Here is a 24,796-nt window from a genome sequence, read left to right on the forward strand (position 1 = left end):
GAGATGCATGTGTTAAAGGCATGTGGCATGCTTATCTTCATCAGCCAGGCATTGAGTATATTGAGTCAGGCTGCAGTTGTATAGAACATTAGTTAGGCCACACTTGGAACATAGCGTTCAATTCTGGATGCCACACTACCAGAAATATTCGGAGGCTCTGGGGAGGGTACAGAAGAGGTTTACCAGGATGTTGCCTGGTATGGAGGACATTAACTATGAGGAGGGGTTGGATAAACTTGGTTTGTTCTCACTGGAATGACGGAGGTTGAGGGGCCATTTCTTTGTTCCCTGTTAGGAATTCCCCCATTTCTGACTGTTAGGCCTACATTAGTTTTCTCTTTACATACCTATAGACACTTTTATAGTCCGTTTTTATGTTCCCCGCTAGCTTACTTTCAAATTGTATTTTCCCTTGGTCCGCCTTTGAATTTTAAACTGTTCCCAATCCTCAGCTCTATTTCATAGAATTATCATAGAATTTGCAGTGCAGAAGGAGGCCATTCGGCCCATCGAGTCTGCACCGGCTCTTGGAAAGAGCACCCTACCCAAGATCACCACCTCAACCTTATCTCCATAACCCAGTAACCCCACCCAACACTAAGGGCAATTTATCATGGCCAATCCACCTAACCTGCACATCTTTGCACTGTGGGGGGAAACCGGAGCACCCGGAGGAAACCCACGCACACACGGGGAGGATATGCAGACTCCACACAGACAGTGACCCAAGCTGGAATCGAACCTGGGACCCTGGAGCTGTGAAGCTATCCACAAGGCTAAAAATTTATTTTTATTACTAATTTATATGCCGCTTCTTTGAACCTAATACTGTTTAGAAAGAGTCAGTTGGTAGTCATTTCCAAAAATTCTTTGAACTCTGGAATGGTTCCTACAGATTGGAGGGTAGCTAATATAACCCCACTATTCAGAAAGGGAGGTAGAGAGAAAAAAGGGCCAGTGAGCGTAACGCTGGTACTTGAGTCCTTTATCAAGGATTTCATAGCAAGCATTTGGAAAGCAATGGTGTAATCAGACAAAGTCAGCATGGATTTACGAGAGGAAAATTATGCTTGACAAATCTACTAGAATTCTTTGAAGATGTAACTAGTACAGTTGACCAGTTAACGATAATAATAATAATCACATTGTCACAAGTAGGCTTCAATGAAGTTACTGTGAAAAGCCCCAAGTCGCCACGTTCCGGTGCCTGTTCGGGGAGGCTGGCACGGGAATTGAACCGTGATTGAATTAGTAATAAAAATAAATTTTTAGCCTTGTGGATAGCACAATTGCTTCACAGCTGTTGGCATTGTTCTGCATTGCAAGCCAACTATTTAGCCTACTGTGCTAAACCAGCCCCTACAAGGTGGATGGGCAGTCATAGAATCATAGTATTTACAGTACAGAAGGAGGCCATTTGGCCTATCAAGTCTGCATTGATCCTTGGAAAGAGCACCCTAAACGCCTACCCTAACCAAACCTAACCTTTTTTTTGGACACTAAGGGCAATTTAGCATGGCCAATCCATCTAACCTGCACATCTTTGGGCTGTGGGAGGAAACAGGAGCACCCGGAGATCTACCATGCGATTTAGTGAAGTCTTGCAACACTAAAACTCAGTAGAAATTTGAGTTAAACTTCTCGGATACAAACAAGAATCTTTATTGCCTCTATTTGATTACAATTGAGAGAAACTTAAATCTATTCTCAATAAAGTCCGGCTAGCAAAAGGTCGTAAAGAGAAGTAATTTATACACAATTTAACTTTCAAAATATACAGAAATGGTTTCTTGTTTACGGCAAAACAGCTTGCATTTACTTCAAAGAGTTGAGTGGAAAAGTGAAATCATGAAAAATAAAGATAGCGAGTAGTTAGATCAAAGTATAGGATGATCCTGGATAAAGATGGCTGTGTGGACCATCTTGTTTAAGGAGAATCTTGTCAGTCTTTAGTCATCTGTCTCCACCTCTATGTCATCCTAATTGGTTTGGGTTAGGATCAAATACATTTGATTCAATGGTTAACTGTCAATCCTTAATGTGCAACATAAGTTCTGAATGTTTCATGTGAAATGAAAATCGCTTATTGTCACAAGTAGGCTTCGAATTAAGTTACTATGAAAAGCCCCTAGTCGCCACATTCCGGCGCCTGTTCGGGGACGCTGGTACTGGAATTGAACCGTGCTGCTGGCCTGCCTTCGTCTGCTTTCAAAGCCAGCTCTTTAGCCCTGTGCTAAACCAGCCCCATGTTTGAATATTTGTGTATGTTATGGAATGCGATTCTGTGCTTTTATCAAGACTGGTTTCTACTGGTTTTCTGCTGACTTTGCTTTATCCACATTATGAACAATGGTGCCTTCATGTTGCTATGGTGCTTACTTCGACCGTGATCTAGATTACTGGTACAGCTCATTTCTTAATGTCAAAGTGACTTTGAAAATATGTTCATCAGAACATCTTGCTTAGTGAAAATGTTGTTTTTATTGCCAATTAGTATATGCATGTGGCAGGCTTTTTGTGTCTCTATTGAAGCTATGTGTTCTGTCATGACCTGAGGTTATCAGTGCTGAAATCCTCATTTTAAAATGGGTATTAAAACAGGGTCTTAATATTTACATTAAAATAGCCTTTTTACCTGTCAGATCTATCAGGAAATAGTTGATTCTATCACTGACACAGACACTGGGAGAATGTGCAAACTCCGCACTGACAGTGACCCAAGCCGGGAATCAAACCTGGGGCCCTGGAGTTGTGAAAAACAGTGCTAACCACTGTGCTATCATGCCGCCAAGGCTTCGACAAGGCTTCACATAGCAAAAGTTAAATTGCATGGGATTACAGGTAGTGTCTTGAGATTGTCATGTGAGTGTCCCTTTAAGAAAGGTTTTTGTCTTATCACATGGCTTCAGTGATGTCATTTTGTGGGTGGAGCTGGACTGTACCTGTGAGGTGTTTGGTTTCAGTTTGGAATCAGAAAGAAAGAAGAAATGTTTTGCCTGTTTCTCTGTTTTCATTTTAAATATCTGTTCCAATAAGAAACATTGGCTGTGGCTACCTACCTGCCTTGGTAACTTTAAAAATATAGTTTGCATTCCGGAAGGAGTTTGAATCTGCTGGTTGATACTGGTTCAGAATCTTAGGGAAAGGACCAGCCCCATTCAAGTGAGAGTACAGTATGCTGGGCCATGCCCTTGAAAAGGGGTGTCTGGTTTATTGGATTTTGCTATTGAATTGGAACAATTAAGGGGGGATTCATTAAGTGTTATACATAGATTACTGTAGCTGTGTGGTGTCTTTATGTTTGTTACTGATTAAATTCTTGCTGTGGGTTTACAGATATGTTAACTATATTCCTAGAATAAACCTTGTTTTGATTAAAATGTCCTGGGCGTCTGATGAATCACACCTGAGGCGAAAGCTTTTGTGCTGATCCTAGCCAAATTCAACATCAAGGCTGTAGGTCAGGTGACTCCATAATATACTTTATATTTCTAAGCCCTGGCCCATAACAAGATGGATAGAAAGCTGGTTAGCAAACAGGAAGCAAAATGTTGGAATAAATAGGTCTTTCTCTGATTGGCAGGGGCAGTGACTAGTGGGGTACGGCAGGGATCTGTGCTAGGACCCCAACTGTTCACATTATATTGGATGAGGCAACTAAATGTATTATCTCTAAATTTGCAGATGCTAGAAAGTTGGGTGATCTGTGAAGTGGATGCAGAGGTGCTTCAGTGTGATTTGAACAGGCTAAGTGAGTGGGCACATGCAGTATAATGTGGATAAATGTGAGGTTATCCACTTTGGTAGCAAAAATAAGGAAGCAAAAATAATGCAGATTATTCTTTAAATTGGTGTAAATTAAGGGACATTGGATACTCTGGTGAATTTGGTTTTCTTGTGCATCAGTTGCTGAAAGTAAGCGCTGAGGTACAACAGACAGTAAAGAAGGCAAATGGTATGTTGGCCTTCATAGTAAGAGGATTTCACTGTAGGACGAGAGATGTTTTACTGCAAGTGTTTAGGACATTGGTGAGGCTACACCTGGAGTATTGCATGCAGTTTTGGTGTCCTTGGCTGAATGCAGCGAAAGTTTACCTGGCTGATTTATGGGATTTTGGGACTGTTGTATGAAGAGAGACCAAGTCGGTTAGGATTATATTCATTGGAGATCAGAAGAATGAGAGAGTTACTCATAGAAACTTAGAAAATTCTAACAGGGGTAGACAGGGTAGATTCAGTAAGAATGTTCCCAATGGTGGGAGAGTCCAGAACTAGGGGTCATAGTTTTGAGGATAAGGAGTAAATCTTAGGACTGAGGTGATGAGAAATTTCTTCACCCAGAAAGTGGTGAATCTGTGGAATTCACTGCCACAGAAAGTAGTTGCGGCCAAAACTTTGTTTAATTTTAAGAAGGAATTAGGTATAGCTCTTGGGGCTAAAGGGATCAAGTGATAAGAGGGGAAGGCAGGATCTGGGTATTGAACTTGGATCAGCCATGATCATTATGAATGGCAAAGCAGATTCAAAAGGCCATATGTTTCTATGTTGTTAAAGACAGCTATGTTAGATTGTATTGCGACTGAACTAATGACGCTTGTTGTGTTTTGACTGCAGCTATGGATGACCTATCTTTCTCCTGCCCTGGTCCGGAAAGGCCTTGAGACAACATTGAAAAACCTGAAGTTGGACTACGTTGATCTGTATGTTGTGCACTGGCCTATGGGATTGAAGGTAAAATAAGGATGAGTGGGTATCCCTTTGAAAGGTGGAGCTCCGTATGCCCAGAGAGTGAACAGCTTAATCTGGCACTGACCAAACAGATGAGAATTTCCAGTTACAATCCTCACACCGTGCTGGGTTAGCTGACCTTGATAAAGGTTCAACAACTACCTTCAGAGTTCTTGTGTCAGAATGAAAAGGTTAGCGAGGGTTCCCTGTTGTGATGATTCTCTAACTACACCAGTAACAACTCCACCTCTGTGGAAACCGCTGTTTAGAATTTGGCAGCCATTTGAGGAAAAATGCAGCTCGTTAATAAGATTAGGCCAGTTTCAATCAGACAGTATAAACGTGAGCCATCTTACAGTGCTGACTTTGTTTGCACGGAGTGCTGAATTTGGGTGCATTTGAGTGCTATGGTGGGAGTTTGGTGACAGGGATATTATGGGGTAATTTTTTATCTAAAGTCTATTCTTTCTTTTATTTAGTAAATTAACTTAATAGTTGCTGTTTGGTTTAGAATAAGGTGAGTTTAAAACCAGCTTTAAACAGAGTTCACTCAGGCTCTACTTGCAGCTGCACCTTGTTAATTAGTTAATTGGATTAGTTTTCAGAGGCTCAAGTGAGACAGTATAAAGGTGAGCCATCTCAGTGTTGACTTAACAGAGTGGTGAATGTGGGTGCATTTGAGTGACTGAGGGAGTTTGGTGTGAGGAGGGAGCAAGGTGCTCCTTCATTTTATTTCCTACATTTCCTCAAAGAGCGTGAAGGGAGTTTACAGAGAGTGCAGCTGACTGGGAGCAGAGTTCCAGTTGGTTCACAGGCCATTCTGTAAGATGAGAGTTGTTTTTTTTTTTGTTTTTTTTTGGGGCAGCAAGCTATCTTTGTATCTTTCAGCAGAATCACCAATTTTAGAGGGTTCATTTGAGAGAGTAGCAGCAGTGTGTGTATACAGTATATAATATATATATATTTTTTAATAATCGCTTATTGTCACAAGTAGGATTCAATGAAGTTACTGTGAAAAGCCCCTAGTCGCCACATTCCGGCGCCTGTTCGGGGAGGCTGGTACGGGAATCGAACCATGCTGCTGGCCTGCTTGGTCTGCTTTAAAAGCCAGCGATTTAGCCCAGTGAGCTAAACCAGCCATGACTCTGTTACTTCTGCACCTTTCCAACATCTGCCACCGAATCTGTTCCTCCATCTCTCTGCTGCTACTGGGGGGTCTATAGAAAACTCCCAATAAAGTGACTGCTCCTTTCACGTTTCTGACATCCACACATACTGACTCAGTAGACAAACCCTCCTCGACTACCTCCTTTTCTGCAGCTGTGATACACTCCCCAATTAACAGTGGCACTCCCCCTCCTCTTTTACCTCCCTCTCTATTCTTCTTAAAACATCTAAACCCCAGAACAGGGGTGGGCAAACTTTTCCGTGCAAGGGCCACATTCAGAAATTCACAATTTTAAAGGGCCGCATAATATAGTAAGTAAAATAATTACTTCACCCGGTTGTGATTCTGGGCGCCTCAGATAGAACATAGAACAGTACAGCACAGAACAGGCCCTTCGGCCCTCGACGTTGTGCCGAGCAATGATCACCCTACTCAAGTCAACGTATCCACCCTATACCAGTAAGTAACCCAACAGCCCCCTCCCATTAACCTGACTTGGTGGGCCGCATAAAGACCTCTGGCGGGCCGTAGTTTGCCCACCCCTGCCCCAGAACATCTAACAACCATTCCTCCCCCTGTGAAATCCATGTCTCTGTAATGGCCACAACATTGTAGTTCCATGTACTGATCCATGCTCTTAAGTTCATCTCCCTTATTCCTGAAACACCTTACATTGAAACAGACACACTTTAACCCATTCCACTGAGTGCAACTTTGCCCTATCAACTGTCCATCCTTCCTCAGAGACTTCCTGCAAACAATTTCTGCCTCTTGAACAGCTACCCTATCCTATGATCCATAGCTCTGGTTTCCGTTCCCCTGCCAAACTAGTTTAAACCCTCTGGAAGAGCTCTATCAAACCTTACACCCAGGATATTGGTGCCCCTCTAGTTTAGGTGCAATCCATTCATCATATACTAGTCCCACCTTCCCCAGAAGGTATCCCAATGATCCACATATCTGAAGCCTTCCCTCCTGCACCAGCCCTTTAGCCATGTGTTCAGCTGCACTCGCTCTCTGTTCCTTGCCTCACTTTAATGTGGCACCGGTAGCAATTCTGAGATCAGTACTCTGCTTATCCTGCTCTTTAGCTTCCAACCTAACTCCGTAAAATCACTTTTTAGATCCTCATCCTTTTTTTTAAGGTATGTCGCTGGTGCCTATGTGCACCACGACTTCTGGTTGCTCACCCTCCCCCTTAAGATTCCTGCAGACTCGATCCGAGACATCCCGGAACCTGGCACCCAGGAAGCAACATACCTTCTGGGGCCTTTGTTGTTTGTGGTGTTTATGAATGATTTGTAAAAAGATGTAGTTGGTCTGATTAGTAAGTTCGCTGATGACTTAAAAATTGGTGGAGTTGCAGATAGTGAAGAGGGTTGTCAGAAGATACAGCAAGATTAAAAACTGGTTGGAGTCTTGGGCGGAGAAATGGCAGATGGAGTTTAATCCAGACAAGTGTGAGGTAATGTACTTCGGAAGTTCCAATGCTTGTAGGAATTACACAATAAATGGTAGAACTCTTGCGAGTACTGACAGGCAGAGAGATCTGGGTGTGCATGACCACCGATCACTGAAAGTGGCAACGCATGAGGATAAGGTGGTCAAGAAGGGAAATGGCATCGGTTGGGACATTGAATATAAAAATTGGCAACACGTGTTGCAGCTGTACAGGACCTTAGTTAGGCCTCATTTGGAATATGGTGTACAATTCTGGTCGCCACACTACCAGAAGGATGTGGATGCTTTGGAGAGGGTACAGAAGTAGTTTACTAGGATGCTGCCTGGTATGGAAGACATTAGCTATGAGGAGAGGTTAGATAAACTCAGTCTGTTCTCACTGGAGCGATGGAGGTTAAGAGGTGATCTGATAGAGGTTTACAAGATTAGGAGTGGCATCGACAGAGTGGATAGTCAGATGCTCTTTCCTAGGGTAGGAAAGTCAAGTACGAGGAGACACAGGTTCAAAGAGTGTGGGGAAAAGTTTAGAACAGATGTGTGAGGCAAATCTTTTACAGAGAGTGTGGTAATATATGGAATGCGCTGCCTGGGAAGGTGATGGAGCAAGTACGATAGGGGCCTTTAAGTAACATCTAGACAAATAAGAACATAAGAACTAGGAGTAGGCTATCTGGCCTTTTGAGCCTGTTCTGCTATTCAATGAAATCATGTCTGATCTTTTGTGGACTCAGCTCCACTTTCCCACCCGAACACGAGGAGCATGACAGTGATAGAACATAGAACGATACAGCGCAGTACAGGCCCTTCGGCCCTCGATGTTGCACCGACATGGAAAAAAACTAAAGGCCATCTAACCTACACTATGTCCTTATCATCCATATGCTTATCCAATAAACTTTTAAATGCCCTCAATGTTGGCGAGTTCACTACTGTTGCAGGTAGGGCATTCCACGGCCTCACCACTCTTTGCGTAAAAAACCCACCTCTGACCTCTGTCCTATATCTATTACCCCTCAATTTAAGGCTATGTCCCCTCGTGCTAGCCACCTCCATCCGTGGGAGAAGGCTCTCGCTGTCCACCCTATCTAACCCTCTGATCATTTTGTATGCCTCTATTAAGTCACCTCTTAACCTTCTTCTCTCTAACGAAAACAACCTCAAGTCCATCAGCCTTTCCTCATAAGATTTTCCCTCCAAACCAGGCAACATCTGGTATCTGGATCTGGAATCTCCTGCCATATCTTAAACCTTGGGTTAACTTAGACAACTACAATACTGTTATGGGCCAGGGTTTAGAGAACACCAAAGTATATCATGGAGTTCACCTGACCTACAACTTTTAATAGATTGGGGTTAAGGGCCCACTTTTCAGATGTTATGCAACAGAGATCTTAAGTATTTTGAACAAAACAATGTTTATTCTATGAATCCAGCTAACATTTTATAAACACACAGTAAACACCTTATCAACTACCAACACAAATACCCCCCAAATATACAGTACTCTATAGATGACCCTTAATAACTTTCCTAACAACATTCACAAGTCAAACACCCTTTTTTCCTACAAAACAGTAGGTTTGAATTCCTTACAGAAAACAGGTATTACTTTGAAGTTATCAAGTGGTCTGGAGACGGTTTTAGTTTACGCAGGTACCATGGCCGGTGCAAGCTTGGAGGACCAAAGTATCTGTTCCTGTGCTGTTTTGTTCTTTGTAATCTTACTGGCCTTAGTCTGTAGCTCTCCCTCAGTTAATTCTCCTGCTGACCTACTGCTCTGGTTCCCACCCCCCTGCCATAATAGGCAGTTTCTCCACCTTCTATTTTTCTCCTTACTAGCTTTTGTTTCTATTCCCTCTTTACTATCCTCTGACTTCCTGCATTGGTTTCCACCCCTCTGCCACATTCTTCACATGCAGAGTGAGACACCAAAAATACACCTTCATTTGAATGCAGCTCCCAACTGAAAACGAAACCGAAAAACTCAGAGCCACAAAGCAGCTTCCAGCTCAAAACGAAAGTAAAATACCTAATCACAGCACAGCTCCACCCACACTGTGACATCACTGCAGCCAATTGATAAAACACACTTTTATTAAAGGGACCCTCACATGACAATGCCAAAAAACAAAAGGAAAAAAGATAGACAAATGAAACAAAAAACTACTTAACAGGGATAAGAAAGCACGTTCTCCCCACTCAGCTTCGAATTCCCAAACTGACTCTTTGATGTGCTTCACCCTGGCTATATCTTCCCTGGCTCACTGGGAGCGAATTTCAAATTGTTCTTTTAAATTGGCCTGAGATGACTCCCCCCACCTGCTAATGTTAGATCAAAGTAGCTCCAATCAGTGCCTAAGGTGACTGACAGTTAACTGCCAATCAGTTATGTGAGTGGGTGGGGAAGCCCCTTGTTAACCTTCACTGCACAATTTCTAGATTAAATTAAATTCCTGGAATTTAAAAATTACGAATTCTTACTAATTCAATTCAATTCCCATCTAGTTTCAAATTCCTAATCTCACTCATCGATGTGCTGTGTCTTCTCTGGCTCACTGTGAGAACTGAATAGGGTGAGAATGGAAGGATACGGACTCCGTAAGTGGAGACGGTTTTAGTTTAGGCAGGTACCATGGCCGGTGCAAGCTTGGAGGGCCAAAGGGCCTGTTTAGGGGCAGCAGGGTAGCATGGTGGTTAGCATAAATGCTTCACAGCTCCAGGGTCCCAGGTTCGATTCACGGCTGGGTCACTGTCTGTGTGGAGTCTGCACGTCCTCCCCCTGTGTGCGTGGGTTTCCTCCGGGTGCTCCGGTTTCCTCCCACAGTCCAAAGATGTGCGGGTTAGGTGGATTGGCCATGCTAAATTGCCCGTAGTGTCCTAATAAAAGTAAGGTTAAGGCGGGGGTTGTTGGGTTACGGGTATAGGGTGGATACGTGGGTTTGAGTAGGGTGATCATGGCTCGGCACAACATTGAGGGCCGAAGGGCCTGTTCTGTGCTGTACTGTTCTATGTTCTATGTTCTATGTTCTATGTTCCTGTGCTGTTTTGTTCTTTGTAATCTTACTGGCTTTAGTCTGTAGCTCTCCCTCAGTTAATTCTCCCGCTGACCTACTGCTCTGGTTCCCACCCTCCTGCCATAATAGACAGTTCAATTTGTGTCTCTGCCTTCTATTTTTCTCCTTACTAGCTTTTGTTTCTATCCCCTCTTTACTATCCTCTGACCTCCTGCATTGGTTTCCATCCTACTGCCACATTAGTTTAAACCCTCCCCAACAGCTCTAGCAGAAACACCATCGTCCTACGTCGCCCATCTACCGTGGTCTGGCTAGGTGAGTTTCTACTAGCTCAGACGATCTATCTGATAACAGTCAGAGAGTCACCCGCAATGGCTCCTCTTCCTACTTCTGCATCACTATTCCTGGTGTCCTATCCTTGCCCCCCTTCTATTCCTCATTTGCACCTTACCCATGACAATATAATTCACAAACACAGCATCAAGTCGCACATTGAAGCATAGATGCACAGAAAGAGGCCATTCTGTCCATCTAATCTGCACTGACTGATTAAACAAGCCACTCCGCCTACTCCCACCTTCCAGCATTTGGTCTATAGCCATGCAGGTTATGGCAGTCGAGGTGCAAACCCAAATGCCTCTCAAATAAGTTGAGGGTTTTCTGCCTCTCCCAACCTTTCTGGCAGCGAGTTCCAGACCTCTGAAAAAAACATTCCTCATCTCCCCCCAGTCCTTCCACTAATCGCTTTAAACCTGTACCACCTAATCACTGATCTCTCCGCTGAAGTAAATAGGCCCTTCTCATCCACTCTGTCCAGGCTCTTCAAAATGTTGTATATCACAATCTAATCTCCCCTCGGCCTCCTCTTCCCAGGGGAACAACCCCAGCCTATCCAATGTTTCCTCATATCTGCAATCTTAAGAACAAGAGAGAGACAACCAGGTGTGGGCTGCAGAAGAGGGGAAAAGGTGTTTTTGCATTGAGACAGAAATATGAGATATAAAAAAGGGGTTAATATGTTGTAATGCTCCATCCACACCTGACGCAAACTGGAGGAACAGCACCTTATCTTCCGACTAGGTACGTTGCAGCCTTCTAACTCAACATTGAGTTAAATGACTTTAGGCTGTGACCTTTCTTCTCCATGTTAACCATTTCTCCCTTGTTTCTTTGAGCTTCTTAAAACCTGCCTCTTTTTCCAAGCTTTTTTTGTCATCTGTGTCTGGTATCACCTTATCTACCTTGGGGGTCAACATTTTAAAATTCATCACCGTCTTGTTTAAGCACCTTGGGTGGTTTTGCTATGGTGGAGGCACTATATAAATGCAAGTTGTTGTTGCTTGTTGCAGCCAAGTGAAAAGGACTTGTTTCCTGAGGACGCAAATGGAAAGATTCTTCTGGACGATGTGGATATCTGTGCAACTTGGGCGGTGGGTACTTACTGTCAGAAGTAGAATTATTCTTGATAATTAGAAATATTGATAATGTCAAAAATCATAAAGTAATAATCGATCATTTTATTTATCCTTTCACGTGGAGCGGGCCTGGCCAGCATTAATGCCCATTCCCATTTGCTCTCAAGAAGAGGGACGAATCTTACGAGTTTTTCAGTATGAAGAGTTGCTTAGATTTCCAAATCCTTAGGATTTCTTTCTTGTAGTGAGCATAATTTATTTGTTCGTTTATGGGATATGGGCATCACTGGCTGGACCAGCACTTAGGCCCATTCCTGAGGGTATTTTAAGAGTCAACCACATTTGCTGGGTCTGGAGTCACATGGGTAAGCATAACAGATTTTCTTTCTGAAGGATATTAGTGAACCAGATGGGAACCAGATTTTTTTCACGGTGAACAATTAGACTTTTAATTCCAATTTCTTTTTTATTGAATTCAAATTTCACCATCTACCCGACTTGGATTTGAACTAGTCTGCAGAGCATTACCCTAGGTCTCTGGATTACTAGTCCAGTAACAATACCACTCCGTCACAGCCTCCCCACATAATGAATGGGAATAAGTCCAGCAGAGCAGCTGACGCGTATTGTTTATTTTTTAAAAAGGTAGTGGAGATACTAATGGATCTTAAGAGAGACAAATCTCCAGGATCAGATGTATTCGAGGGCAGCACGGTTCCACCGGGTGAAAAGATTTTTCCTCGTATCTCCTCTAAACCTTCTGCCCCTTATCTTAATTCTATGGCCCCTGTTTATTGATCCCTCCCAGCCTATCCAGTCTCTCTTCATAGCTGAAACACTCCAGCCCTGGCAACATCCTGGTGAATCTCCTGTGCACCCTTTCTCTTGCAATCACATATAGAAGCAGGGTTTTCTTGATGGGCCCACTAAGGGACTGGAAATTCCCAGCCAAAATACAAATTAGGAATTACGAATACAAACGTATGAATTAGGAGCAGGAGTAGGCCATTCAGCCCCTCGAGCTTGCTTCCCCCATTCAATAAGATCATGGCTGATCTGATTATAACCTCAACCCCACCTCTCTGCCAATCCCGTCTAACCTTTCACCCTCCTGCTAATCAAGAATCAAAACTTTTTGCTGGTCTGTTAAGTTCTGCATCTCGCCTGCCATGATCCCCACAGCAGACGGACTGGAAAATTTAGGCCCAGTGACTAAGCACTTGGACCAAGTTTAAACTGAGAGTCACCAGGAGACTGTGAAAGGTAGATTACATCTGACTTGTCATTGAAGCTGCTGTGATGGGGAACAGGAGAGTTTCCATACAGACTACAGAACACTTTCAAAAATGAGAGCAAATTGAATTGAACCTCGTGTCCTGGGTTGGTAAATGATTGTGACCTATGAGCTGCATTTGGAACAAATTAAATCATAGAATCATAGAAATTAACAGCACAGGACAAGGTCATTTATGCCTTTATGTCTACTAGCACTTTGAAAGAATGTTTGTGCTTAGATTTGTAACCCCACACCATTTTTTTTTGTCCATAACATTGCAAACATACAGATTTAGAACCTGCTCCACCATTCAATAAAGCCATGACTGAACTGAGAGTAACCTCCCATCTACCCCCAAAAGCCTTTCACCCCCTTGTTCAATAATCTATACAGCTCTGCCTTAAACATAGTCAAAGATTCTGCTTCCACTCCCTTTTGAGGAAAAGAGTTCCAGAGAGTCACGACCTTCTGAGAAACAAATTCCCCTCATCTCTCTTCAACGGGTGACCCCATATTTTTAAACAGTGACCCCCTAACCCTGTTGGTTGTTCAACTCACTTTTAAAATTAAATAAACTTCCAATGCCTTTTCAGGTGGGGAGTTTGCCACGGAGTCAAAATGAATCTTCCTCATACCCACCCTGACGTTTTTGCCAGTGCTTTTAAGGTTAGAACCTTTGATTTTGGTTATGGGGAGCACAAGGGTCCACTTTACAGGTGTGGTGCAACAGAGAGCTAAAGTATGTTTAAAACAAAACAATGTTTATTCTGTGAATAAAAAAAAATTACTGCGGATCTGGAATCTGAAACGAAAGGGAAAATGCTGGAAAAACTCAGCAAGTCTGGCAGCATCTGTAGGAAGAGAAAAGAGCTAACGCTTCGAGCCCAGTGACTCTTTGTCAAAGCTTTGGGACCAATAAAGATCTTAGCTCTTTTCTCTCCCTTTATTCTATGAATCCAGTAAACATAGAACATAGAACGATACAGCGCAGTACAGGCCCTTCGGCCTTCAATGTTGCACCGACATGGTAAAAACTAAAGGCCATCTAACTTACACTATGCCCTTATCATCCATATGCTTATCCAATAAACTTTTAAATGCCCTCAATGTTGTTGAGTTCACTACTGTTGCAGGTAGGGCATTCCACGGCCTCACCACTTTGCGTAAAAAACCCACCTCTGACCTCTGTCCTATATCTATTACCCCTCAATTTAAGGCTATGTCCCCTCGTGCTAGCCACCTCCATCCGCGGGAGAAGGCTCTCGCTGTCCACCCTATCTAACCCTCTGATCATTTTGTATGCCTCTATTAGGTCACCTCTTAACCTTCTTCTCTCTAACGAAAACAACCTCAAGTCCATCAGCCTTTCCTCATAAGATTTTCCCCCCATACCAGGCAACATCCTGGTAAATCTCCTCTGCACCCGTTCCAAAGCTTCCACGTCCTCCCTATAATGAGGCGACCAGAACTGTACGCAATACTCCAAATGCGGCTGTACTAGAGTTTTGTACAACTGCAACATGACCTCATGGCTCCGGAACTCAATCCCTCTACCAATAAAGGCCATCACACCATAGGCCTTCTTCACAACCCTATCAACCTGGGTGGCAACTTTCAGGGATCTATGTACATGGACACCGAGATCCCTCTGCTCATCCACACTACCAAGAATTTTACCATTAGCCAAATATTCCTTTTTCCTGTTATTCTTTCCAAAGTGAATCACCTCGCACTTCTCCACATTAAACTCCATTTGCCACCTCTCAGCCCAGCTCTGCAGCTTATCTATGTCCCTCTGTAACCTGCAACATCCTTCCGCACTGTCTACAACTCCACCGACTTTAGTGTCGTCTGCAAATTTACTTACCCATCCTTCTGCGCCCTCCTCTCGGTCATTTATAAAAATGACAAACAGCAACGGCCCCAGAACAGATCCTTGTGGTACGCCACTCGTAACTGAACTCCATTGTGAACATTTCCCATCAACCACCACTCTCTGTCTTCCTTCAACTAGCCAATTTCTGATCCACATCTCTAAATCACCCTCAATCCCCAGCCTCCGTATTTTCTGCAATAGCCGACCGTGGGGAACCTTATCAAACGCTTTACTGAAATCCATATACACCACATCAACTGCTTTACCCTCGTCCACCTGTTCAGTCACCTTCTCAAAGAACTCGATAAGGTTTGTGAGGCATGACCTACCCTTCACAAAACCATGCTGACTATCCCTAATCATATTATTCCTATCTAGATGATTATAAATCGTAGCTTTTATAATCCTCTCCAAGACTTTACCCACCACAGAACATTTTATAAACACACAGTAAACATCTTATCAACTACAAACACTGATACTTTCCCAAATACAATATTCTATAGGTTACCCTTAATAACTTCCCAAAGCACATCCATAAGTTAAATGCTTTTTAAAATAAAGACAGCAGGTTTAAATGCTCTGCAGAAACAGGTATTACTTTGAACTCATCAATGATCTGGAGACATTCATTAGCTTGTAGAGAGAGATTACTATACAGCTTCTTGCTTTGAATGCAGCTATCCACCTCTGAAAATGAAACCAAAAACACACTGCAGCTGCCAGCTCAAAAACAAAAACAGGCAGCCCAGCTACACCCACACACTGACATCACTGCAGCTTTTTGATAAACACCCATTTCTTAAATGTACATCCACCTCATTGTAGGAGATTCAATTGTAAGGGGGACAGATAGGTGCTTCTGTGGCCTCAAAAGAGACTCTGGGATGGTATGTTCCCCTCCCTGGTGCCAGTTTAAGGGATATCACTTGATATCACAAGGCATACTGAAAGGGTAGGATAAGCAGACGGATATCGTGGTACACACTGTTACTAATGATATAGGCAGAAAAAGGGATGAGTTCCTGCAAGCAGAATTTTGGGAGCTAGGGAATAGATTTAAAAACAGGACCCAGAAAGTAGTAATCTCTAGATTAATGCATGGTTGGAGAAATAGTGCAGGAGGGAAGGCTTTAGATATCTGGGTTATCCAAACTATTTTTGGCGACAGTAACCTTGTACAGACAAGGCGAACGGTTTGCATCTGAACCAAAATAGGACCAGTGTCAAAGAACAATACAGCACAGGAACAGGCCCTTTGGCCCTCAAAGCCTACACTGGTCATGATACCAATCTTGGCCAAAACCTTCAGCACTTCCTTGTGCCGTATCCATCTATACACATCCTGTCCACGTGTTTGTCAAGATACCTTTTGAATGCCGTTAATGTATCTGCTTCCACAACCTCCCTGCACCGTGTTCCAGGCATTCACCACCCTCTGTGTAAAAAGCCTGCCTCGTACGTCGCCTCTAAACTTTTCCCCACAGACTTTAAAACTATGCCCCCTGATGACAAAACCGTCCACTCGCCAAACCACTGTATCCATGTCCCTCCTAACCTTGTAGACCTCTATCAGGTCAACCTTCAACCTCCGTCTTTCTAATGCAAACAGTCCAATCTATTCAGCCTCTCCACATACCTCACACCCTCCAGACCAGGCAACATCCTGGTAAACCTCCTCTGCACCCTCTCCAATTCCTGCACATCCTTCTGGTAATGTGGCAACTAGAATTGTGCGCAATATTCCTACTGCGGCCTTACCAAGGTTCAATACAACTGTAGCATGAATTGCCAATTTGTATACTTGATGCCCCGCACAATGAAGGCAAGCATCCTACATGCTTTCTTGACTACCTTGTCCACTTGTGTTGCCACTTTCAAAGATCTGGGGACCTGCACGTCCAGATATCTGACTTTATATATTCCTAAGAGTTTTGCTGTTTACGGTATATTTCCCCTTTGTGTTAGGCCTACCAAAATGCATTACCTCGCATTTGTCCGGATTAAACTCCATTTGCCATTCCTCTACCCAAGTCTGCAGCTTATCTATGTCTCCTGTATGCCGGTCCCTTAAGGTAGCACAGCAGGTGAATACAGTGGTTCAGAAGGTTTACTTGCCTTTATTAGCCGACGGGTAGCGTTAAGAGCCGGAGTTTGTGGCAAGAGGTTTAGTAGGGATATGAGGGAAAACCTTTTCACCCAGAAGGTGGTGGGAGTCTAGAACTCGCTGCCTGAAAGGAGGCATAGACCCTCATAACATTGAAGAAGCTTTTAGATGTGCAATTGCGATGCCAAGGCATAGAAGGATATGGACCAAGTGCTGGAAAATGGGATTCGAATGGTTAGAACATAGAACGTTACAGCGCAGTACAGGCCCTTCGGCCCACGATGTTGCGCCGTCCTGTGAAACCCCTCAATGTCCCTCTACACTAATGGTAAGATTCTTAATGGTAAGATACTATTCCCTTATCGTCCATATTCCTATCCAATGACCATTTGAATGTGTTTAGTGTTGGCGAGTCCACTATCGTTGCAGGCAGGGCATTCCACGCCCTTACTACTCTCTGAGTAAAGAACCTACCTCTGACATCTGTCCTATATCTATCTCCCCTCAATTTAAAGCTATGTCCCCTCGTGCTGGACATCACCATCCGAGGAAAAAGGCTCTCACTGTCCACCCTATCTAATCCTCTGATCATCTTGTATGCCTCAATTAAGTCACCTCTTAACCTTCTTCTCTCTAACGAAAACAGCCTCAAGTCCTTCAGCCTTTCCTCATATGATCTTCCCTCCATACCAGGCAACATTCTTGTAAATCTCCTCTGTACCCTTTCCAATGCTTCCACATCCTTCCTATAATCTGGCGACCAGAACTGCACAATGCGGCTGCACCAGAGTTTTGTACAACTGCAACATGACCTCATGGCTCCGAAACTCAATTCCTCTACCAATAAAAGCTAACACACCGTATGCCTTCTTAACAACCCTCTCAACCTGGGTGGCAACTTTCAGGGATCTATGCACATGGACACTGAGATCTCTCTGCTCGTCCATACTACCAAGAATCTTACCATTAGCCCAGTACTCTGCCTTTCTGTTATTCCTTCCAAAATGAATCACCTCACACTTTTCTGCATTAAACTCCATTTGCCACTTGTCAGCCCAGCTCTGCAGCTTATCTATGTCCCTCTGTAACTTGTAACATCCTTCTGCACTATCCACAACTCCACCGACTTTAGTATCATCTGCAAATGTACTCACCCATCCTTCTACGCCCTCCTCTAGGTCATTTATAAAAATGACAAACAGCAACGGCCCCAAAACAGATCCTTGTGGCACACCACTAGTAACTGGACACCAATCAGAGAATTTCCCATCAACCACCACCCTTTGTCTTCTATCAGCTAGCCAATTTCTGATCCAAACTGCTAAATCACCCTGAATCCCACGCCTCTGTATTTTCTGCAATAGCCTACCGTGGGGAACCTTATCAAACGCTTTACTGAAATCCATATACACCACATCAACTGCTTTACCCTCATCCACCTGTTTGGTCACCTTCTCGAAGAACTCAATGAGGTTTGTGAGGCACGACCTACCCTTCACAAAACCATGTTGACTATCTCTAATCAAATTATTCCTTTCCAGATGATTATACATCCTATCTCTTATAAACCTTTCCAAGACTTTTCCCACAACAGAAGTAAGGCTCACTGGTCTATAGTTACCGGGGTTATCTCTACTCCCCTTCTTGTACAAGGGGACAACATTTGCTATCCTCCAGTCCTCTGGCACTATTCCTGTAGACAAAGATGACTTAAAGATCAAAGCCAAAGGCTCAGCAATCTCCTCCCTAGCTTCCCAAAGAATCCTAGGATATGTCCCATCTGGCCCAGGGGACTTATCTATTTTCACACTTTCCAGAATCGCTAACACCTCGTCCTTATGAACCTCAAGCCCTTCTAGTCTAGTAGCCTGTATCTCAGTATTCTCCTCGACAACTTTGTCTTTTTCCTGTGTGAATACTGACTCATTTAGCACCTCTCCTATCTCCTCGGACTCTACGCACAACTTCCTACTAGCATTAGGGTTATCCTTGATCCTACCTGCCTTCTCATGTCCTCGCTTGGCTCTTCTTAGCTCTCTCTTTAGAGCCTTCCTAGCTAACTTGTAACTCTCACGCGACCCAACTGAACCATCACGTCTCATCTTCACATAAGCCTCCTTCTTCCTCTTGACAAGTGATTCAACTGCTTTAGTAACCCATGGTTCCCTCACTCGACCACTTCCTCCCTGCCTAACAGGTACATACTTATCAAGGACACGCAGTAGCTGTTCCTTGAACATGCTCCACATTTCCATTGTGTCCATCCCCTGCAGTTTTCCTCTCCAGGCGATGCATCCTAAGTCTTGCTTCATCGCATCATAATTGCCTTTCCCCCAGCAATAACTCTTGCCCTGCGGTTTATACCTATCCCTTTTCATCGCTAAAGTAAACGTATTCGAATTGTGGTCACTATTACCAAAATGCTCACCTACCTCCAAATCTAACACCTGTCCTGGTTCATTACCCAGTACCAAATCCAATACGGCCTCGCCTCTTGTTGGCCTATCTACATACTGCATCAGGAAACCCTCCTGCACACATTGGACAAAAACGGATCCATCTAAAGTACTCGAACTATAGTGTTTCCAGTCAATATTTGGAAAGTTAAAGTCCCCCATAACAACTACCCTGTTACTTTCGCTCCTATCCAGAATCATCTTTGCAATCCTTTCCTCTACAACTCTGGAACTTTTCGGAGGCCTATAGAAAAGCCCTAACAGGGTGACCTCTCCTTTCCTGTTTCTTAACTCAGCCCATACTACCTCAGTATTCGAGTCCTCATCAAATGTCCTCTCAGCCACCGTAATACTGTCCTTGACTAACAATGCCACCCCTCCCCCTCTCTTACCACCTATCCTGAACTTACTGAAATATCTAAACCCCGGCACCTGCAACAACCATTCCTCGCCCTGCTCTATCCATGTCCCCGAAATGGCCACAACATCGAAGTCCCAGGTACTAACCCATGCCGCAAGCTCACCCACCTTATTCCGGATGCTCCTGGCATTGAAGTAGACGCACATTAGACCACCTTCCTTCCTGCCGGTACACTCCAGCAACTTTGAAACCTTACTCATGACCTCACTACTCTCAGCTTCTTGTGTACTGGAGCTACAATTCAGGTTCCCAATCCCCTGCTGAACTAGTTTAAACCCTCCTGAAGAGCATTAGTAAACCTCCCCCTGAGGATATTAGTACCCCTCTGGTCTAGGTGTAGACCATCCCGTTTGTAGAGGTCCCACCTACCCCAGAATGAGCCCCAATTGTCCAGGAATCTGAAACCATCCCTCCTGCACCATCCCTGCAGCCACGTGTTCAACTGCTCTCTCTCCCTATTCCTCGACTCGCTAGCACGTGGCACGGGTAACAACCCAGAGATAATAACTCTGTTTGTTCTAGCTCTTAAGTTTCCACCCCAGCTCCCTGAATTCCTGCCTTACATCCCTATCCCTTTTCCTACCTATGTCGTTGGTACCTATGTGGACCATGACTGGGGTTGCTCCCCCTCCCCCTTTAGGATCCCGAAAACACGATCTGAGACATTGCGGACCCTGGCACCTGGGAGGCAATACACCAACCACGAGTCTCTCTCGTTCCCACAGAATCTCCTATCTATCCCCCTAACTATGGAGTCTCCAATGACTAATGGGGACTCCGAAGTTCATCCAGCTCCAGCTCCAGTTCCCTAACACGGTTTTTGAGAGGCTGGAGTTGGGTGCACTTCCCACAGATGAAATCAGCAGGGACACTGACGGCGTCCCTCACCTCAAACATTCTGCAGGAGGAGCATTGTACTGCCTTCCCTGACATCACCTCTAGATTTAAAAAAAACAAGAAAAAGAAAGGTAGAGCTTACCTGATATTTCCTCAAACCCTGCTCCCGCTGAAAGGTGAGCAAATTTAAAGGCACTCACTCACCTTCACGACAGGCCCCTGCTCCCGCTTCCCAACGACCGTGGTTTTTTTTTTGGTTAGAGCAGGAGGTAGGGGGGGAAACACTGACTTAGTGTTTCGGGTTTAACTGTCACTTGACAACAGCCCCTCCACAAACCACCTTCAAATTAGGCTGACCGCACTGCAAGTATGCAAAATTCCCCGGAACAGCCAATCAGTAGCTCTGCTCTGCTGCCCTCTGGATGCTTGCATTCACTCAAACTCCTCGGGTCTCCTTCGCAGGTACACCTTCAAATTAGGCTGACCGCACTGCAAGTATGCAAATTTCCCCAGAACAGCCAATCAGTAGCTCTGCTCTGCTGCCCTCTGCTGGTTAGCTGGTTATTTTTGACCAACGCAGACACGATGGGAGAAGGGCCTTTACTATGCTGTCTCTGAGGCTAGCATTGAGGAACATTGTGATCATCAGGGCTGCCATGATCATCATGGCATTGCAAAAGAGAGAGGGAAGCACCAAATTGGCACAAAAAAAGTGCATTTGGGCCATCATGTGTGCAAGCTCTTTGAAGGAGTTTTAGTCTCACTCACCTCTTTTCTCAGAGCTCTGATGTTTGTTTCCTTTAACCATCCATCCAGTTCCCTTTTGAACTTTTATTATGAAGCTGGTTCACGGTAGCATAGTGGTTAGCACAATCGTTTCACAGCCCCAGGCTCCCAGGTTCGATTGTCGTCTTGGGTCACTGTCTGCACGGAGTCTGCACGTTCTCCCCGTGTCTGCGTGGGGTTCCTCCTAGTGCTCCAGTTTCCTCCCACTGTTCAAAGTTGTTAGGTGGATTGGCCATGCTACATTCCCTTAGTGTCCACAAAAAAGGTTATGTGGGGGGTTACTGGGTTACGAGAATAGGGTAGAGACATGGGCTTGAGTAGGGTGCTCTTTGTAAGGGCCAGTGCCGATTCGATGGGCCAAATGGCCTTCTGCACTGTACATTCCATAATTCTGTCTCTGCACCATGCAGGCAGAGTATTACAGATCCATCAGCTCGCTGTGTTCAGAAACAAAATCTCCTCACCCCCTCCTCCCTGATTCTTTTGTCAATTATCTTAAATTTGTGCCCTCAGGGCAGCACGGTGGCACAGTGCTTAGCACTGCTGCCTCCCAGTGCCAGGGTCCTGTGTTCAATTCCGGCCACGGATCACTGTCTGTGTGGCATTTGTACGTTCTCTCCGTGTCTGAGTGGGTTTCCTCCGGGTGCTCCGGTTTCCTCCCACAGTACAAAGATGTGCAGGTTAGGTGGACGCCATGATCAATTCCCACTTAGTGTCCAGGGATGTGCTGGTTAGGTGGGGCTATGGGGATAAGGTAGGGAGAGGGCTTGGGTGGGGTGCTCTTTCAGAGGGTTGGTGCAGGCTCATTGGGCCAAATAGCCGCCTCCTGCATTCTATCAACCTTCTTACCAGTGGAGAAAATGTTCCTTGTTTACTCTCTCAAAGCCTCAGAATAAATCTCCGCTTAACCTTTCCTGCGTGAAGTTAAGTTGTCCATTTCTCCCCTGTAGATTATGGAAAGCTGCAAGGATGCCGGCCTGGTGCGGTCTATAGGAGTGTCCAACTTCAACCATAACCAGCTTGAGATGATCCTGAAGATGCCCAACCTGAAATACAAGCCGGTGTGTAATCAGGTAAGACATGGAAAGGAAACAAAAACAGCAAATGCTGGAAAAACCCCAGTGTGCCTGTCAGCATCTGTGGAGAGAGAAATGGAGTTGATGTTTCGAGTCCAATGTGACTCTTTTTCGGAACTGGAAGAACAAAGAAGAATACAGCACAGGAACAGGCCATTCGGCCCTCCAAGCCTGTGCCGACCATGGTACCTGCTTAAACAAAACCATATGCACTTGCAGTGTCCATGGCCGGGATTCTCCGACCCCACGCTGGGTCGGTGAATAGCCGGGGGGGGGGCACGAGAATCGCACCACGCTGTCGTGATGCTGGCCCGCCGATTCTCAGGCGCCCACGGGATCGCTGCATTGAGCGCCCGAGACCACGGTTGGGGACTGTTGAAAGTGCCCCCCCGGCGATTCTCCGCACCTCGATGGGCTGAGTGCCCGCTGTGTTTGGCCAAGTCCCGCTGGCGTGGGTTACGTATGGCGGGACATCGGAGTTCTGACTGCGGGGGCCGTCTTGGTGGGAGGGTGGGGGATCCGACCCCAGGGGTGGCCTCCACGGTGGCCTGGCCCACGATTGAGGCCTCCTGATTGGCGGACGGGCTAGTCCCGTTGCGGGCGGCCTAGTTCCTTGGGGGCCTATGTTCCTCCGCGCCAGGCCCTGTAGGGCTCTGCCATAGTGCCCGGGGCCGACGTGGAGACGGGAACCCACGCGCAAGTGCAGACCCTCGCCGGCCGTGGCGCGCATGTGCGGACACGCGCCAGCAATTCGGGTGCCGGAGCTGCGTATACCACTCCGGCGCCATACTAGCCCCCTAGGAAGGGGTGAAAAGCTGCCAATTTTGAGGCCCATTGACGTCAGAGTGCCTCATGCCGCTTTTCACGCTGGAGAATTGGATTTGAGAATCCCGGCCCATATTCTTCGATCCCCACCCTATTCATATATTTGTCCTGATGCCCCTTAAATGCTACCACCTGCTCCCACCACCTCCCGAGGCAGCACATTCCATATATTTACCACGCTCTGTGGAATAAAACTTGCCTCGCACATCTGTTCTAAATGTTTCCCATGCACTTTAAACCTATGTCCTTGACTCTCCTATTCCAGGAAAGAATATGCCACTCATAATCTTGTAGACCTCTATCTGGTCGCCTCTTAACCTCCGTCATTCCAGTGAGAACAGACCGTATTTATCTAACCTCTCCTCATAGCTAAAGCGCTCCATAACAGCCAACATCCTAGTAAACTGCTTCTGTACCCTTTCCAAAACATCCACATCCTTCTGATAGTGTGGTGACCAGAATTATACACACTATTCCAAATGTGGCCGAACCAAAGTCTTGTACAACTGTAACATCACCTGCCAACCCTTGTACTCAATACCCCTTCCGATGAAGGAAAGCATGCCATATCCAGTAGAGGGCAGCAGAGCGGAGTTACTGATTGGCTGTTCCGGGGAGATTTGCATAGATGCAGTGCGGTCAGCGTAATTTGAAGGTGTACTTGTGGAAGAGACCCGAGGTGTTCGAGTGAAGTCAAGCATCCAGCAGAGCGGAGCTACTGATTGGCTGTTCCGGGGAGATTTGCATAGGTGCAGTGCGGTCAGCGTAATTTGAAGGTGGTTTGTGAAGGGGCTGTTGTCAAGTGATGCTGAGGAGGTCGTGGATAGCACGTTCAGTGAGTTGGTCACACCGTAGATTAGGATTGGTGATGGAGGCAGGGAATGGGTGACCAAAAGGCAGAGAAAGGTAAGGAAGGCAGTGCAGGTGTCCCCTGCGGTCATCTCCCTCCAAAACAGGTATACCGTTTTGGATACTGTTGGGGGAGATGACTCACCAGGGGAAGGCAGTAGTAGCCAGGCTCATGGCACCGTGGCTAGCTCTGCTGCACAGAAGGGTGGGAATAAGACTGGCAGGGCTATAGTCATAGGGGATTCAATTGTAAGGCGAGTAGACAGGCGTTTCTGTGGTCGAAAACGAGACTCCCGAATGGTATGTTGCCTCCTGGGTGCTCGGTTCAGGGATGTCTCCGATCGGCTGCAGGACATACAGGAGGGTGAACAGCCAGTTGTCGTGGTGCATATACAAACCGGATGGTCTACACCTGGGCAGGACTGGAACCAATGTCCTAGGGGGTGCTGTTACTAACACTGTTGGGGAGGTTTTAAACTAATGTGGCAGGGGGCTGGGAAC

The 24,796-nt window shown here is 45.3% G+C and overlaps 1 protein-coding gene across 2 annotated transcripts in view; it reads left to right on the forward strand.

Annotated features, from left to right (window-relative positions):
* Positions 1–24,796, forward strand: part of LOC119955008 (aldo-keto reductase family 1 member C23-like protein) — an 86,313-nt gene that overhangs the window by 24,379 nt on the left and 37,138 nt on the right. The window contains exons 3-5 of one of the 2 annotated variants that reach the window (XM_038780805.1): positions 4,615–4,731; positions 11,721–11,801; positions 22,496–22,618. In XM_038780805.1, the coding sequence (XP_038636733.1) occupies positions 4,615–4,731; positions 11,721–11,801; positions 22,496–22,618 (321 nt within the window). The remainder of the gene's footprint in view (positions 1–4,614; positions 4,732–11,720; positions 11,802–22,495; positions 22,619–24,796) is intronic. The other variant, XM_038780807.1, reaches the window with a different exon arrangement.

Source organism: Scyliorhinus canicula, chromosome 20, assembly GCF_902713615.1.
Source record: "Scyliorhinus canicula chromosome 20, sScyCan1.1, whole genome shotgun sequence".
NCBI classification, from domain to species: domain Eukaryota; kingdom Metazoa; phylum Chordata; class Chondrichthyes; order Carcharhiniformes; family Scyliorhinidae; genus Scyliorhinus; species Scyliorhinus canicula.